The 18,050-nt window shown below is 42.9% G+C and overlaps 2 protein-coding genes across 2 annotated transcripts; both read right to left on the reverse strand.

Annotated features, from left to right (window-relative positions):
- htra3a (HtrA serine peptidase 3a) lies at nucleotides 1-5,069 on the reverse strand. Its single transcript, XM_070916537.1, has 10 exons — nucleotides 4,646-5,069; nucleotides 3,680-3,785; nucleotides 3,122-3,347; nucleotides 2,477-2,671; nucleotides 2,292-2,324; nucleotides 1,176-1,290; nucleotides 988-1,038; nucleotides 816-873; nucleotides 493-588; nucleotides 1-169 (listed from the first exon to the last, which is right to left on the reverse strand). Exons 1-10 carry the CDS (start codon nucleotides 5,067-5,069, stop codon nucleotides 1-3), a joined length of 1,473 nt encoding a protein of 490 aa, XP_070772638.1.
- A 1,861-nt stretch (nucleotides 5,070-6,930) lies between these two features.
- pi4k2b (phosphatidylinositol 4-kinase type 2 beta) lies at nucleotides 6,931-18,050 on the reverse strand. The gene is made up of 11 exons (XM_070919033.1): nucleotides 17,702-18,050; nucleotides 13,019-13,170; nucleotides 12,264-12,344; nucleotides 11,996-12,115; nucleotides 11,611-11,742; nucleotides 10,757-10,910; nucleotides 10,339-10,409; nucleotides 9,860-9,962; nucleotides 9,109-9,242; nucleotides 8,901-8,960; nucleotides 6,931-8,267 (listed from the first exon to the last, which is right to left on the reverse strand). The coding sequence occupies exons 1-11, from the start codon at nucleotides 18,048-18,050 to the stop codon at nucleotides 8,094-8,096; spliced, it is 1,530 nt and encodes a 509-aa protein (XP_070775134.1). The 3' UTR covers nucleotides 6,931-8,093.

Here is an 18,050-nt window from a genome sequence, read left to right on the forward strand (position 1 = left end):
TCAGTGTGCTACAACTTGAGGGTAGATGTTGAACAGTAAGTCATCATTGCCGCGGCGTATCTCAAGCAGGAGAGGCTGGTCACGTCGCAACACCTCCCGGATGTCGTCAGCGGTCCGGACTGGTTGTCCATTTAGTTTGACTATAACGTCGCCCTGCTTAATCCCTCCACTAAAACACAGAGGAAAGAAAGTGGAGTCAGTGATTCACTATAGAAGCCTGAGATACAAACACATGGCTGAGCATAGGTTACGTAACAAGTCATCATTTATGTGCAAGAAATAATTGACCAAAAAATCAATCTTAAAATCTTCCCAATAGTCCACAAATAATAAAGCATGGAACCGCTTGAAAAGCCAAAAGCATTGCAAGGGACACCAAAGTTTGAGTGCTACTTTGATGAATCGTGGTCTCGTTCCTTGCAAGGTTTCCTCAGTGCTGTGTGTGTGTGTGTGTGTGTGTGCTTGGGTTTCTGCATGTGTGTGTGAACATACTTTTGTGCTGCAGTGTCAGGTATGACCTGCTGCACCAAAACTCCACTGCTGACCTCAGGAAAGTCTGGATTCTGACGTTTCAACTCTGCTACTAGACTGAGACGCACACAAACACAACAATACTAATGCTAATGCTAATGATAATACAAATACCACTATCAATACTAATACTGATGGCATTTACTTATTTTCAGATGTTGCAAAAACTAGTTTCACTGGAAGAGATTGGGTAACAAGTCCGTCCATCATTTAACTAAATGCTCAATGAAATTTTGTGATAAAAAGTGACAGCCTAATATGTGTGTGTGGATGTTACGACTCACGCTTTGGTGACAGTAAGCATCCTGATGCCTAAAAAACGTCTCTTCACTTCTGACACCTCTGCAAACAACATAAAGGTATGAACCTAATCAGAAAGCTGTCACAGCACCTCAAACATGAAAACAGTCGTGGGAACTCCGTTACACCAGACGCTTGTACATCAGCAGCTCTCACCTGCGTCAGACTGTGATTCCTCTGTAAGTCGTCTTTGCAGTCTTGTCTTTTCTGTCACAACAACAACAACAACAACTGGGGTGGGATTTACTACGAAACAACCACTTCATACAAAGTATTTCTAGAAGTATCTGTTTGCTATTTGTTTCTATTTCTACCTGAGTGTTGTTCAAGCTCTGACCCCTGACCTTTGCTGTGTTTGCCCTGCGACTCTGTGAGGAAGCGGCTGATTCTGTCTGAGGGTATAGCGAAGGAGATCCCTGCTGTCACTTTCAGAGTGTTGATGCCTATCACCTCGCCATCCTGCAAGAAATCCACACACACACACACACACACAGGTACAAACATACACAGCACACAGTAAGCACTTCCTAATGATAAGGACAAAAAATATGGCAGAACATGAGGAAAATGTGTTAAATATTTAGAGGCTAAAATAGCATTTTAATTACTGCAAATATTATTTAAAGGAAAGTTGTGCACAGTTTAACACATTAACTAATGCCATACACATTGTATAAAGGCACTGGTGCAAAATATTTTAGAAATCATTTAAGCGAATACCTGAAATTCAGACTGAATCGCCATTTTGTTTTTACTTCATTCATTTCAGTGGCTCGACTTGCTGATGTGGGCAGATATTCGAAGGTCTTGGCGCGAGGACACAGAGCTTTCCCTACTCATTTTTTTTTTTTTGGGGGGGGGGGGGGGGGGGGTTCATTCCAGTTTGAGGCAATGAATTTTTTATTTCAGAATTTTTTCATTGAACAAGTTCGTCATTTTTATTTGTAGAACCAATAAGTCAAATCAAGCAAATTGTATTTATATAGCCCAAAATCACAAATTAATTATTATTATTACTAGTAGTAACAGAAAGAGGAGAGAGGATGAGCAGTAGTAGTAGGAGTTCTTACTCTCAGCATCAGTTGACACTAGTATAAATCTGGTAGCAGAGTTTTATAATCTTGTGGTCAGAAGCCCATGTGGATTTTCTTCATATGCAGATGGGGGGAGTCAGATATTTCTAATCATTTAAATTATTCTCATCAATTAACAATATAGTAACTGCATAATGCTATATCACCATAGGGTCTGTATAGTACATCTGTAGCTTCCTCCATGCTCTGGCAAATAGAATATAACATATATAATAAAATATACAGTGTATGTGATGCTCCAAAGTCACATATCAACTGGACAGATTTCTGGTTAACTAGCTCAAGAGAAATCGGAGGTCTAAAGATTTTTTAGACATTACAGTGTGGACCTCTGATCATAAGTCAAGTCATTACAACACTACTCACCAAGTTAACAAGAGGTCCTCCAGAATTTCCGTACTTCTCCCAGATGATGAAATATGAGACAGAGACAATAACATCGATGATTCTGACATATTTACAACAACAAACAGGTCAAAAGCTCTGTCCTGAACTAAATAAATAATCAGGTGTGTGTGTGTGTGTGTGTGTGTGTGAGCGTGTGAGCCCACATTGATAATAGCGTCAGTCTGGATGTAGTCCATGTCTGAGTCCTTGATGCCCAGCTCCTTGCCGTCTCTCTGGGCGGTGCTGACGATGCCGGTGGTGACGGTGTTCTGCAGGGCGAAAGGGCTGCCAATAGCAACCACAAACTCCCCTGGCCTCAGATCAGCGGAACGACCCAGAGACAGCACAGGAAGCTTCTTCTGTTGCACACAGATAGACATGTCGGACACAGACACGTTGGGCAAGTTGGACAGAGAGGAGAAAACACAAAGGATGATGGGTAAAGGAACTTTGGAAAAGAGACGGATGGAGAGAGAAAGGAAGGAGAGTTGAATGCTTACAAAACTGGCCAAGTATTTGAGATATGGGTGTGAGAATACACACATCAGCGCTGTGTCTCTGAGTCACAGAGCTGGTGTTTATGAAAGTATTCCCGCCAGTCGTATGAATGTCTAGCAGAAAACTGCCAGAACTTGGCACATAAACGTGTCGGGATGTGTGTTCCTGTGCAATAGTGCAGAAATGTTTTTTTGTATAAGGGTCAAGGAGGAAGACAATGCCTAGAAAATAACACCTTTTTCAGGGTGAAGAACGTTATCATGCCCTTGCCTGGATGTGAATGAACCTGTGTGCGGTGTGGATGCTCTCACCTGAGGATTGACCTTGATGGTGGCGATGTCCGCCTTCCTGTCCACGTCTCTGACCTCGGCCTCGTAAGCGCCGCCGTCGTGGAGCTGCACGCGCAGCTGGGGCCGCCCTGTCGCCGTGGCAGCTGTGGTGGTCACCACGTGAGCGTTGGTCACAATCACACCCGAGTGTGTCACAATAAAACCAGAGCCACTGGAGAGAGGCACGTGGCGACCAAACAGAGGGTGTCTGGAGACAGAGAGGGGACATCTTCATCGTTCTTTTTAAAGGCAGCTCTCGAACAGTTTGGCAGCAAGAGGTTTGAATTTGAAGACTTCAATACCCACAAGTCTTGTGAGAGAACGCCACAAGTTCACAACACATGTATGTGCCCAAACAATGACGTAGGAATAATTGAAATCTACAGTGAATTCACGTTTTAAAGGGAGAAGGGACAGACTTCTCTGTTGTAGGCCTACTGTTTGTTTTTGTTTGTCTTTTACACCACAATCCCTCCTAGTGGAGCTTTTACATCTCTCTCCACACACACACACACACACACACACACACACACCCCACACCTTATGAACAGTTCGATGTGGACAACAGCAGGTGCTATTTTCTCCACCACGTCAGCGATGAAGTTGAACTTGTAGCGAGGGCTGCCGGGACGGACCAGGGAACGACCTATACTGACATGAAGAATGCACTGCATTAACATAAACACACACACACACACACACACACACACACAAAACGAACCACATCTTTCACAATCATGACTGTAGGATTAAATCACAATTTGAGACCAGCACCGCTACTCCTTTAATTCTATCTGAGGAGCAGGATCATATCATAAAAATCAGACATAAATTCTGTTACACAGTTAATATCAGGAGAAAGAGCCATATTCAGGATGATCCTCCACGCCTGTTACAGTTGGCTGTTTATTCTCCAGTACTGCTAAATACAATGCTGATTCTACCAAAAGTATGTTAAAAAAAAACCAACAATTCCAGATTAGGGCTGCAACTAAGGATTCTTTTCATGACTGATTAATCCGTTGATTATTTTTTTTACTAATCAATTATAAAATACCATAAAAATCAAAGTGACGTTTTCAAATGACCCAATAGTTCAAACCCCAAAAGCAAATCCTGATATTGAAGAAGTATTGAAATGGCATGAAGGCATGAAGAAGTATGAATTGGCTTTTTTCTTTTTTGCTTGAAAAACGACTAAAACCATGATCGAATAATCGAGTAATTGACTAATCGTTGCAGCTCTATTCCAGGTGTTGTTTTTCCTGTATCAGGTGGATAAGAAAAGAAAATACTGCACATCTCAACATCTGCAACATCTCAGTATAACTACAGTCTAGGTCCAGACAGCTATAATCATTAAAGTATCAAACAGCAGTATAAGACGCATTGCTTGTCCATTATGGGATGTTCTGTGAGTCTGTATGTATTGTATGTATTTATACTACATGTTATACCCACAGCCAAAAAGGCACATTTCTTCCACCCTCCAGACTGGAGCCATACCTGCGCCTGAAGGTGAACAGGGTCCTTTGTGCGCTTGGCTAACTGCGGGTCTCCCCTTCTGCTGAGCTTTACGGCTGGCTGCTCGCATCTTACAGACATCACCGTACGTTTTCCCGTCGCTTCCGCACACTGCGTGCTCCAGCTTGCACCGGCAGACCCCCTTGGAGCCCGGACGCCTCCCCGCAGCGCGCAGCTTGCACTCCAAGCCATCCCCGCAGGGCAGGTCGATCTTGCGGCCGCAGGGGTCTCCCTCGAGCGGCGAACACACCAGGCAGCAGTTGCATCTGTCCGGGACGTACCCGCCCGGACAGCTGGGGCTCGGACACAAGCTGACGTCGCACCGGGAGGCGCACTTGTCAGAGGGCGCAGCTCTGATCAAGTCGTGCGTAAAGAGAAACGCGGCTGCAAGTAAAAGTAACTGCATTGTGATGCTCTGATAGATGTGTGACTTCTATCGTCATATGAGATGTTTCCCTCCAAACATCCAGCAGCCGGGCTGTTTCTCTGTGTCCAGGCCCTAACTAAATAAAAATACAGGCCGACACACTCTCCACTGGTTACTGACACAGATCTAAGGTCTGTTTGAAAATCGATTGGGCCTGTGAAGCTCGCGCTCTAAGCTCTCTGTATATCTAACTCCGGACATTGCCGAGTCACCGGTTGCTGCACATTTTGACAGCCTTGTGACTGTGCATCACTTTTCCAACAGCTGTGTGATCCCAGAGCCTGAGGCGCACCGGAGCCAATCATGTACTGAAACGGACAATGCGCGCCATCTAGTGGGCACAAACACACACAACAACACGATTAAAAGCAGCCTTCCAGTAGAGTCGAGTTTAGAGCCTTTAGAGACCGTCATTTAAAATCAGATTAGGCCATTCATTCTGCACTGAATTGTTGAATGACATATTGAAACATGGACACAAAAGGATAAAGAGATTCTACAAGACATGTCTCAAAATGTAAAAACATAATATCAGGAACGTTATAATATATATATATATATATAACAACTTTTTAAAAAATGTACATTTCCCTCATCAAAATTGCCCATCTCCTCCCAGCAATCTGTCAGTGAGTGATCATAATCTTTTTGAGCTATATCCACATACATCATTGAAGAGGTTGAATGATAGATGAGAAATCCGCATATTGTGCGTTTCTAGACCATAATTCCAAATATAGGCCAGTTTTACTCAAAATGTTACTGACGCAGAGAAGCAGTGTTCAGCATCAGAGAAGATAACTTCTGTCAGTCATTGTAATATTAATATTAGTCACTGTTTTAGGAGGCCTGTCAGTATGAGAGAGTGATAGCTGAAATTCAAATGCTGCATTTTGAATTTCAAGAGATCACGAATTGTGCCTTTAAGTTTAGCACAGGGTGAAAATGTTCCACATGATGGCAGTGTTTTGCTGTGACCCCCTACTTCCTACTGCTGACACACACACACACACACACAGATCATATTATTATGGTCATAACGCATACGTTTTCATATTCTATTTCCTCTCCAGATGTGCGCTGCGCCTCAGTCACTACGTGTGGGTGCTGCCTCTGTCTAAGCGGATGAGTGCGTGTGGTGACACTTTATAACCACCACACTCGTACCGGTGTCATGGCCGGGGAGGAGCATGCTGTGGAGGAAGTATGTGGGTGTCTGCTGCTGCACGTGTTTCATTTGCACATGTACGCAGAGATGTTTTAATGAGGGCAGGTAAATTATGCACGTGTTTGTGTCCACATGACAGCATATCTTCATCAATGCCTCCATTGCAATCATCATCAGTCTAACCTGCAGGAAGAACTGGGAGCACGTGGATCTCTCCACTGCAAGTTAAGACTGGTTTCTGGATTTATTTGATCTGTTGTTTTACCTTTACATTGTTTTCATCACCCCATGTGAAGTGTGTTTTCTTTTTTATCACTTATGGATATTCAAATGTCATACAAATAATAATTCAAATTGTCTTTTTGTTTATTTCAAACACAGGCCGTACAATACTGGTGGTGCGGGCTGGTTAGCCTGTTATTAATAGCTCACTTTAAGCTTGAGGCATTACTGATCTCGTCATTAAGTCTACAATGGCCCTGTCACTGATGTATGGAAACGGTCTGACCCAAGTTATCTCAGCTCTGCTGAACACACCTTTGTCAACAATGTTTGAAGTGAGGTTTACACAGTTATGTTATTTCCCTCAGCAGTTTGGCACCATTTCATCTTTATCTCATTCCTTATGTGATCACTGCAACATATACAACAAAGATTCAAATTTTCCAAATTTTATTTTTCATCTGTTAAATATACAACTTTTCTCATACAATCATTGAGTTGGAATAAAAATTTCAAGATGCATACATAAGAAAACACAACAGCATCGAGCAAGTGTGAACTATGGTCCTCCATTTAGTCTTTCCTCTTCATACAACATATTATAAAGGGGAGGGATGAGGTGCCACCCCCCATGCCACGAGGTTCAAGAGAAAGCTGCATGTCAAACAACAAATACATTCATTGTTACCAGAAAAGTCTATTTTTTTGGACAGCATTCACTCATATTGAAATGTTTAGGAGCAAGAATCTGTATAGAAATCGTAAACGGAGTACATTCAAGCAATGTGTTTATTACTAGTCCTCCTCCTCCTCCTCCTCCAAATTTCATATTCAAGTTTCAACAATATTCTTTTCTTGAGGCTTTAAAATATTCCTTCCACAAACAGATTTTGGCAGTAGTGAGAGTTGAAGACACTGGGTTTGTGTTTGTTCAACAGATGTGTTTTTGAAAACTAATACCGGGTAAAGAGCGGTTTGACCCAGTTGTGAAGCACTAGTCAAACACTTCCAGCAGTGCCAATGCACATCTAGATTTTAATCGTAGTAATCCTACAAGGCAAAGCAAATATTTATCCCAGACCAGGAACAACATTGTCCTGGATAAAAAAACAAAACAAAACAAAAAAAACCCGGAGAGATCTGTGAAACCAGTCCTTTAGATTCCCAAACACTACAGGGCCACAGACATGTTAGTTTGTGGTTTGTAAGTGCTTGTTCTTTGGCCATAAGCCCCACTAAGAGACCTTGCAAGAGACTTCGGTAGGTACTTTGGGTGGGTTGAAAAAAATCCTTTATGCCTCCTAACAATAAACAAAGCGCACCTCTGTGGAAAGGTCGATTATCCAATCAAGTCACCATGGTAACCACAAACAGCCCCAAGGTCTCTGGGAGACACTGGTATGCCAATCTGTCCAGCTCCCATGCTTCTCTGCACTCTCCTCACAAAAAGAGGAATGGGCCTAAACCCAGATTCTTCACAAAACATTCCTCATCTTACTTTCCGTCATCCGTGTCTTCCTCTTCATTTCTTTTCTTGCCAAGCGCCATATTCACATCTTCTTCCTCGCTGTTGCAGACGTCTCTCCTCAGCTCCCGTCCTCACCCATCTCCGACTACCATGAGGAGAAAAAGGGCCGCTTGCAGTGGAAGGTTTGCGTGAAGGCGTTGCCAAGTGTGACCACGCGTCCCTGGCCGCCTGAGCGGCTGCGCTCCACCACCACCCGGGGCATCTGCACCAGCTGAATGGGACTCTTCCCGTCCTTCAGCGCCTGGGTCAGGTTCAACACCTGGTGACAAACAGGGTTGTACAAAATACAGAAACCAGACATTGCAAAAGAAATGTGAGATAAAATGTGGTTCACTTTTCATTCTGAGTGCTGGTGCATTGGTTGTATCTGAGTGTCTGTGAGACTAAACACCTATCGAATCTGAAGCAACATGGATAAAGCAATTAATCAATCAAAATAGTTAATTTTCTATCAAACTGATTAATTGTTTCAGTTCTAATGGGAAGTGATGACAGCATCATGGTGCCTAAACAAGTTAGGAAGTAAGGCGTTAGTTAAGAGAACTACGTCAAAAACTGAGACTTGTTATATGCAGTTGCCTTCTTTTGTCACGACAATCATTATTCTATACACTAATTAATCCAGAGAGGGAAAAGAGCAACGGGGGGAGAGGTGAAGAGCAGAATAGAAGGACAGGAAAGGTGAGGCAGGGCAGTAGACAAGGACGGAGGGGGAGAACTTCAGTTTGTGATGCAGTCACACAGCAAACAAGGTGACTCCCCACTTTCAAACAGTGACTGAAAGTGGGGCACCGGAGAAAGGAGAGTGAGGTGGGATATAAAAGGAAAAAACACAAAAGAGGGCACAAAGGAGGCTGAGAGACACACCAGAGTCAAAACACAGAAAACTCACCTGTCCCCTCATAACAGACATCTGTCTCTCAAACATGGTTTTGTCAAAGCCTTTATCCGTCTGCAGAGAAAAAGAATAACTCAGCAGGCGTCCCGTGTCACTACACTCAAAGTGCACGTGTTTGTTTACACGACTATTAAAGAATCCTAATCTGTGTAAATGGAGGAAAAAGGGGGAGAGAAGAGGAAAGTTAGGAGGTGCCTTGTACCTTGAACATCTCATAGAGGTCCTCACAGAGGTCCTGGACAAAGTTCATGTCAGAGAGGCGGGACAGCACCAGGTCTCTGGTCTCCTGGGAAAAGGCCACCTTGGCCTGGGGGAGCCATGCCCAGTGGAACGGGTCTGATGGAAGGAGGCAACACAACAGTACACTTTGCCATAAACTCTCACAGCACGCTGCGTGACATTAAATAACCTTTACCTGTCAACAGTCACAGTCTTGCTCTTTCATAATCGTCTATTACTACATTTGCTGTGAGTCCACACGGCCTAGTTATATGACGCTGTGTCTTTACTGTTTTGTACTGCTTTTTTATTGTAAACTGTCCCTCCATTTTTGCCATTTAGTAATAAACAGATTGGTTTTGTTGTCAAGAGTTCAGATGAGATGATATGTTGTTTGTTTAATGTGTACAAAAAACAACATTTGTGGTTTACAGAGTTAGAAACTTTCTTTTGCGGGCTAGCTGTTTCCTCCTGTTTCCAGGCTTAGTGCTAAGCTGAGCTAATTGTCTGCCGGCTTTGTCTTAATATTTAGAGCACAGACATGAGATCTTGAGTATCGATCTTCTCGTCTAAGTCTAAGCAAGAAAGCAGATAAGAGTACTTATCGAAATGTCAAACTACTCCTAACAGACCTGATTGAGAACAGCTTTAACATCTAAAAAACAAAAAGAATATAAAATCTAAAACTGTTTTCTCGTGTTTCACATAATTAAATTGTAAAGAGACCAACATACAGGCTCTCCACTCGTCCGGGTGTTTAAAGGGGAAGGCCAGGCCGTTGTCGATTGCAGCAATCTTGATGCAGGAGTCCGAACTATTCTCTGGCCACTCTGCATCCTGCAGCGAGGGGAGGGAGGATCAGAGAAGTCATCATCATCAACTGACTGAATGATGAATGGCCAATGACCAGACTAGTTATTGATCGCCATCCAAAGGCCTGATTAATTGGACAGCAAGATGACAACCTTTGCTCATTTATCAATACATGACAGATAATGATGGATGACAGGGAGTCCGATAATGTTCTGGTTGGTGTAACCAGCAACGTCACTGGGGCACTGGTTTGTTCCAGACCTGCAATATCCAAGCTATTGTCTACGTGGGGCCCCTGTGTGTGAATGAGTGGCAGAGCATGAAGTACGCAAGTGTGTGTGTTTGTTTAAGCTTTTTTTTGTGTGTGTGTGTGCTATGATATGCGTTGGTTTAACCTCACCTTTTGTCCCTCTCCCTCTGCTCCTTCTCCTGGCTTCTCATACTTGATCAACCAGTTGTCATTCCCTCGATCTTTTCAACACAAAGAAATGCGGGTGGGGACAGAGAGCACAATCAGACAGCTATCAAAATGATTGGCAAGAGTGCAAATTCAATGTAACACACTTGTAAACTTGAATGTCAACCAGCAGCTATGAAGTACAAAAGAACACTGGTGGCAATGACTGTAAATGGCTTGTGTGCAAAAGTAAACTCACCTCATTCAAATATGATGAATTATTATTATCATTACCAAAATCAGTCACCAAAAGTAAAATAGCCAGCATTGTAGGAACAAGAACGTAATAAAGTCTGACTGTTGTGCAATGCTGTGTTCGAAGTTCAGTAAACACTGCGTTAAAATGTCAACGCAGACACACCTGTGTTTCTGATGACATAATCCAGAACCACCAGCCGCTCAAACTGCGACTGCAGCTGCTTCCTGATGTTCTCTGGCAGAGGTTCTGCCTCAAAGCGCCGCAGCCAGTAGTCCGCTTCGCGGTAACCCTCCACAAACAGCTGAAAGGAGCCCACCTGGCAACAAACACGCACACATAAAAAATATTGCACTGTAGCATTCAATATTCTGAAAATAGCAGGCAGGTTGCTTATATGGTAATGATGTGGTGTGGTGCAGCAATGTAACGTCCTGACTTCCTCATACTACTTCCTGAACACATTTTTTCAGCCACCTTTTCACAACATCCAACATCTATAAAGCTATAGATCATCAAATAGGCTGCCTCAGGTGAGAGACAGTGAGCTGCACAATACAGTTACACATGTTTTTGATTAAATGCTAAAATTGGCGCTGGATGTGAGTACAGTGCACTGTGAAAGAGATAAGAATGCCCAATCCCTGTTTGAAAAAAAAGAACCCAATCCCAGCAGAGGTGACATTTATGCTTCCTCTGACCTATTTATTTGAATAAACCTGTCTTTTCAGGGAACACAAAGACAGACAGTGTGGTTCGATTCCTTTTACGGTCTTCTGCCAGGACTGCATCAGCAGCTATTCTGAGCCCTCCGCTCACTGGGACAACAACTCTTTCATTACATAATGATGACACAGCAGACCATGTATATGTACAATTTTAAAAAATGGCGTAAATATGTTGAAAACAAAAAGATGTTGATTATAATAATTACTATTGGTATAAATGAGTATTTGCTCTAATTACACCATTAGTAAAGGTTGGTGACATTACACCTTGAATGGTTAAAACTCTGTTACCTTGGGTGGCAGGCCCACTCTGTGGAAGCGTCGTCCCACCTTGGGGACTTTCTCTAAGGCGTACTTCTTCCCCCTGGATTTGGCTCTGTCGATGGCGCTGTAGTGGAACGTCTCACTAGCCAGATACACCACCTGATAAAAAAGGAAGACGCTCAGTTAACACAGGTTTAGTTGTACCTGGTGACCACCGCTGGATAGTTGCTCTTACCGCTAGAAAAATTTTAAAAAACCATAATCATATCTACATCCAGGTTAACTCAACACATTTACAGGAGTTCAGAAATTAGTCTGATTTCAGTTCAGTTGTTCAGTTTCAGTTGTGATGGCATGTTGCAAATTCTAAAACTGTAAAATGCAATAACATGCATGGACTCAGAGCCCCCACCTTCGTTTTCGGCACCACTCCCAGGCCGAGTTTGGTGTCAACCAGCGAGGCGGCAGCCTCGGAGAGGTAACCCTGGTTAGGCAGCAAGCAGCCTCGGCCAAAACAACACGGACAGCACAGCTAATGAGAGCGAGAGAGAGAGAGAGGAGAACCATGAAACCTTGAGAAAGCTGCTCTTTAAAAACCTGGTTTAGAGTGTTTTGTGACATGTCTGCTCATACTCCTTCAGATTGTTTACAACACAGATAAAACATGTGACGCAGTGTACCTTGTGAAAATATTTGGTCCATTTGGGGTTCAGGTGACCATAAGGTTCCTCTGACTTTGGTTTGAAAACACCAATGATTTTCTGAAGAAGGAAAAGAGAATGATACGAGTGCTATATGAAAAATTTTGACATACATTCGGCACCTGGCAGACAATGGGAAAAGCACGGGGACGTAACTAAGACAGAACATTTCATGGGACCTTTAAAACAAGGTCTCAAGATTAAAGATCCACAGGCAAGACACTTAAGTTATAAGCAACAAATGTAAAGTGACAGTGATGCTGCTAACAAGTTAGAGATCAATATGCTTTCCCTGTAGCGTACATTAAACTTGCTAATGTGATGCTAATCATGCATGCTGGCTATCTGTTATCGATGTGAGCATCACTGGCTGCATTATTCAGCGAGTCTCCACTGTAGATTCCTCCTCCTGTGAACTTTCCAACTCCTCACCTCCTGTTCACTCCTTTCAGCCGCGTGACTCCGCTCAACAGCAGCAAACCACCTCATAGGGAGCTTACATTGAGCCAAATGTCAAAAAGCTAGCAAATGTAATCACCAGCTAGCATTTTTAAACGAGCTGGATACATCTGAATGGGGAAAGTCAAAATATAATGCTTTCTTAAATCTCATAACTAATATTAAAAAACTAGTGTACAAGGCAGTAAATGAAAAAAGCTTTTAAAATGTTTTAAAGCTCTTTTTAGTCCTTCCTCTCATCCTCTCCACATTTATCAGTGTCACCCCCTCCTCACCCCTTTCGAGTCTTTGACAAAGTAGCTCCCACTGGAACCCTGGGAAATCCTCTCTGGAAAGACGCCATTCTCGATAGTTTGTTCCGCCCTTTGGATGATATCTGCAAACTCGGGATCGTCGGGGAAATGGTTGAAGTCCCCACTGTTGGTACCTAGAACGGGAAACAGTTCAGATTAATATTCATATTTACATTGTGGACAATCAGACTGTGCTACAGTAAAATAGCAATGACTTTTCTGAAAGAATGGAACAATGATACAGCGTCATCATGTCCCTATCAAAATATGGCATTAAATTAAATGCCATGCAGTTAAAATACGCTGGTAATACAGTTTAGTGAACCTCAAAGCATCATCAGGAAAGACCCTTCATATTCCTAGATCATCAGCATCACTGCCAAACTGTTATGGGAACTAATATTGGTAATATTCCTGGTACCTTATCTACATATTGCATGCTGACACATAAATGGTAAACAGTGAAAGGATTATGAATGGTAGAAAGAGTAGAAAGCATATTTTAATCTGGGCTAAGTCCTAAAAAGTGGAGGGTAAAATAAAGGAAGAATAATTTGAAAGTTTGAAGCACCAATCAAAGATGATTGTGGCTTGTCCCGTCACCAACCATCTCATCATGGTTCACTACTGACCACATGGCAACAGTCCAAAGTAGCAAATTGCCACTAAAGACATAAAATATCTTTGTATGAATAATGAATCAAATTCTCTAAGTCATCTTTGCTAAACCTATTTTATATGATATTGCTCTTTTAAATGTTTTTAAAAGTGAATACAGATTTTTAAAAAGCCCCAAAACAAATTTGTAATAAGATCAAAAATGAACTGAAAATGATAATAATTATCTAAATAATGCATATTCCTTTGTTTGTAAGTCTATCTACAGGTCTGTCTCCTCTAATTACCCAGTCTACTGCATCAGATCATGCACATCACACAGTTTGTATGTGAGAGGCAACTAAACCGCTTATCCTGTTCAGGGTCATTGGAGGCTGGAACTGTTCCCAGCACACACTGGGTGAAAGGGTGGGGTACAACCTGGACAGCTGGCTAGTCTATCACACACGCACACCTATAGGCAATTTAGAATCACTACTTCATCAAACCTGCAGTCTTTAGACTGTGGGATGAAACCCACACAGGGACACAGAGAACATGTGAAAATGTCTTCTTGTTGTGAAGCAGTAGAGCTAAATGACTCTGCCACTTGTCAGAAAATGTTCTATTGCCTTGTAGATCCAATATAATTCTCTGGGTGTGACTGCTCTCTGATGGATATGGGGTGCCAATTATTCCTTTGATGAAGGCCCAATCATATGACATGACACATTCCACCTTCTCCTCCTCACATGGGGCAGAACAGTCAGCTGACAGAAAGGCTCCATATGCTCGGTATCAGTCACACTGAAGTCACAGTGGGACGCAAGAAGGGATGAAGGGACAGACACGGGGGGGGGGGGGCAAGAATGGACAAAGGGATGGGAGGACAGTTAACGTGCCATTTGTCACAGAGAGATAACGAGAAACAAAGATAGCTTTGAAGCTAATTCACTTGAAAGGGGGGCAGAGAGAGAAGCTAATTAAAAAGAAGGAAGGAGAGACTAGAAGAATGGAGATATGCACAAATTACACCAGGGACCTGGATTATTCAAAAGGTAGACACACGTCAGCCACCTAGACCTGACCAAATACAACAAAATGTCCTATCACAGTCTGCGTAGAGTCTTCTAATTAACAGCGGGCCTCTTGGACTTCCATGCACATGTTCCCATGTTGGGTGATTTGTGCTCTCATGCATAGTTCATTTCCATCCACCTGAAAAACCACCAGCCTCAATAACTGACATCTCTCTCTAAAAGCCACACACTACTGCATTTTTTATGTTTTCAAGGTCTGTGCATGACGTGCACCTCGAAGTAGTGCTGGAGGCTACCAAAATAATGTGTTAAGGTATGCCCTATGCAGGCTGTGCTTGTGTTTTGTGCTCCATTTAGCACTTGCTATGCCTTATACTACAAATCTGTAACTTGGGCAAACTTCACCAATAGGTTGGCTCATCCTACAGCAAACTGCCTCAACACCTGACTACCATTAACTGACACACACACAGTTTACACGAGTAGAGATTCCAAACTACTTCATCTTGATTTGGAGGGATATATGTAGTGAGAAAGTATTACATGGCAACATACCTGGAATAATTCACACAATGTTGTGCATTGTATGGCTCCTATTGGAAAATACTTGATATTACAAAGACATATAACATGTGCTCCCCTGGGTCTGTGTGTGTGTGTGTGTGTGTGCTACTACACCATCTTTGCCTGATTACCTACTATGAGATGGATCACTTCCCCGAGTTAGGCCACTATGCAGTCCACAGCAACCCCCCTGCTGAAGCCGGAGGGCCTTCTGGTCGATGTACACTTAGCAAGTTATAATAGCTAACATGCCACCCTGCCTGAAGGAGTGTGGCCACGAAGGTATCTTTTTGGTGGTCTGCAGGGAAGCTGATTGTTATTTAAACAACAGCTCCATCTTGACTTTAATATGGAAATAATATGGTGTCAACAGAGACCTTAAGATGGATTGTGATAAAGTACTGCTGGATGCCTCTGATTTACAAGACAATTTATCTGTGAGTAAGACACAGTTGACACAATATTTCATCTTCACCATTTAATTTCCAACAATAGATTCAGTGTGTTTATTCAGCTGTCTTGCTTGATGATGGATGTAGCTTGCACTGGATTGTACTGCTGATGAAAGTGTATGACAATGTCACTGTGTAGTGTGACTGCAGGAGGTGGGAATGTCTCTCTCTACTTCTCCCTCTCTTTCCATTATTCCCACCTTGCAGGAAGCCAGAGTGGTATGTAAATACACATGCATACTTCCTCTTTCCTAAATCACCTGTTCATCGTCATCATGCGCTGCACTGGACTACAGAGTGTTTGCATGTCTGTCCGTGTGTTTACTTGGACAAAGGCCTTATGCATATTTAATGTCTGTCTCTCGAAGCCAAGGTCAGTTAATGGGTCCGACAGAGCTCTTTCACAGCAGGAGAGCAGCTCACTCAGAGCTCCAGAGACCTGCTGACCGGCAGTGCACAGTGTGTGAGATGTCGCAACACTGCACTCCAAAAAGGGATGCCGCTAAGATGAACTTTATACACAACTGCATATTTAAGGCATTGCAAGCTAATATTCTTGACTCGTTAGTGCTTTACTGAATATACATTAAAAATCTTTGTCCTATGCTTAGATAGTTACATGATAAAATATTTCAATGTATGCAAATGTTTCAATCAAGATTAAATCTATTTTGTGTAACTTAAAATGAGATAATTTCACATTGCTTGCTGCACATTGGTAACAGTACTCATGGGCAACGGACAGTGAACAAAAAACACAGGAACAGGTTTTCCCAATAGAGATTGGCATGACGTGATATCGTACAACACCTCCCAGGACTACGTGTGACTCCTAACGCACTGCATAAAAACTGCATAAATTACTGTGTTGTTATTCTAGACCTTAACACTGTCGTTCTAAAAAGGACACAGGAAATGGGACACTAACACCTGCGATTTCAGACTCAGCGTGACTACCTGTGGCCTAGATTTCTGGCCCTGATAGAACATGGTCAAACAATAGATCTCAGCAGAGAGACAGAGAGAGAGACGGACCAATAGAGGTGAATATAGAAGGGAAAAAAATGATGTTACAAGGAAAATAAAAGGTAGGCGGTATGAGGGGGAGAGGTGTTAAATCCAATTAGCAGTTAAGTCAGAATATGAGCTGCTTCCATGGTGACAAGATCACCTTTCCTTTGTTTCCCCCTACATCATCTTTTTCTTTCTGTAGTCCAAAACAAGTCAAGTGCTGCTAATATGTAGAACTAACTACAGATAAAAAACAAAACAATAGACAGGCAATTCAGTTAGCCTCCTTTTTGAGTCTATACCTATACTGAGGAAGATATCTGCATAGACACGTAACAGAGGAACATCAAAAAATACAATTATGAGAGTGTGATTTAACGGTGTTTACAGTCAGGGCATTTTATAATTGAGTACTAGTGACTGTACTCGTGGCTGGACTTCAACGTAGTGTTCAGGTCACCAGGTGAAAGTGCCAGCTCATATCATCCCCATGGATGATAACATGCAGCTATTACATCAGCTGGCTGGAAACACACACACAGGGTACACAGACAGGGTGCAAACTCAGTCTCCATGCAAACATAAGCCAAATGCCTTCAATATAACACAAATGTATGTCTGTTACTTTTCTACTGTGCTGAGACAACAGTTTGTTGCTTCATCAATCCATCAATAAACAACGTTTTGATTCCCCAAATGAGGCCCTCCAAGACCCTCCAGGGCCCATTGGGGGGGGGGCTGCTAGTGGGGAGCCACAGTGAAATGGTTAACACTCCTCAGAGAGCTTGAAAAACATAACATCGTTTTGACAGCGTTGAGCTCACTGTTATTTAAAACACCTAACAGTAATCCGTCTGTGTACTTGAACCATATGGGACGAACAAACTCTATGTTCCTCAGGACATATAGTCATTGAGCATGGGTTCCCTGACCTAACTGCCTATTCATCCGCCGGTATTTCCGTTAATCAGATCTCGAAGGCATTGATCCAAAACAATTACCTGGGGAGGCCAATGTGTCTTTATCCGACGACGAGCTGTGTCCGTTTCGCCTGCTCCGCTTCTCTCGTACACCCCTCGGCGACGACGAGCTTCCTGTTAAGCACGGTAACAACAGCGCCTCTTCGCCGGAGCCGTCCGTCTCCAGCTCTGTCAAAACGCTTTCACAAGAGTCCGAAATACGAACGGCGACTCCAGGGTTCACCGCAAGCCCCAAGCCGAGCTTGTTCCTGTCAAATAATACCTTTGGAGGGTCTGAGGAGTGAAAGTTACACTCCGAAGCAGGCACCGCTGTTGCTCCGGTGTCCAGCACGGGCTCGCTAGTCTCTGTCGGGTCGCATTCTGACATCAT

Source organism: Enoplosus armatus, chromosome 2, assembly GCF_043641665.1.
Source record: "Enoplosus armatus isolate fEnoArm2 chromosome 2, fEnoArm2.hap1, whole genome shotgun sequence".
Taxonomy (NCBI): Eukaryota; Metazoa; Chordata; class Actinopteri; order Centrarchiformes; family Enoplosidae; genus Enoplosus; species Enoplosus armatus.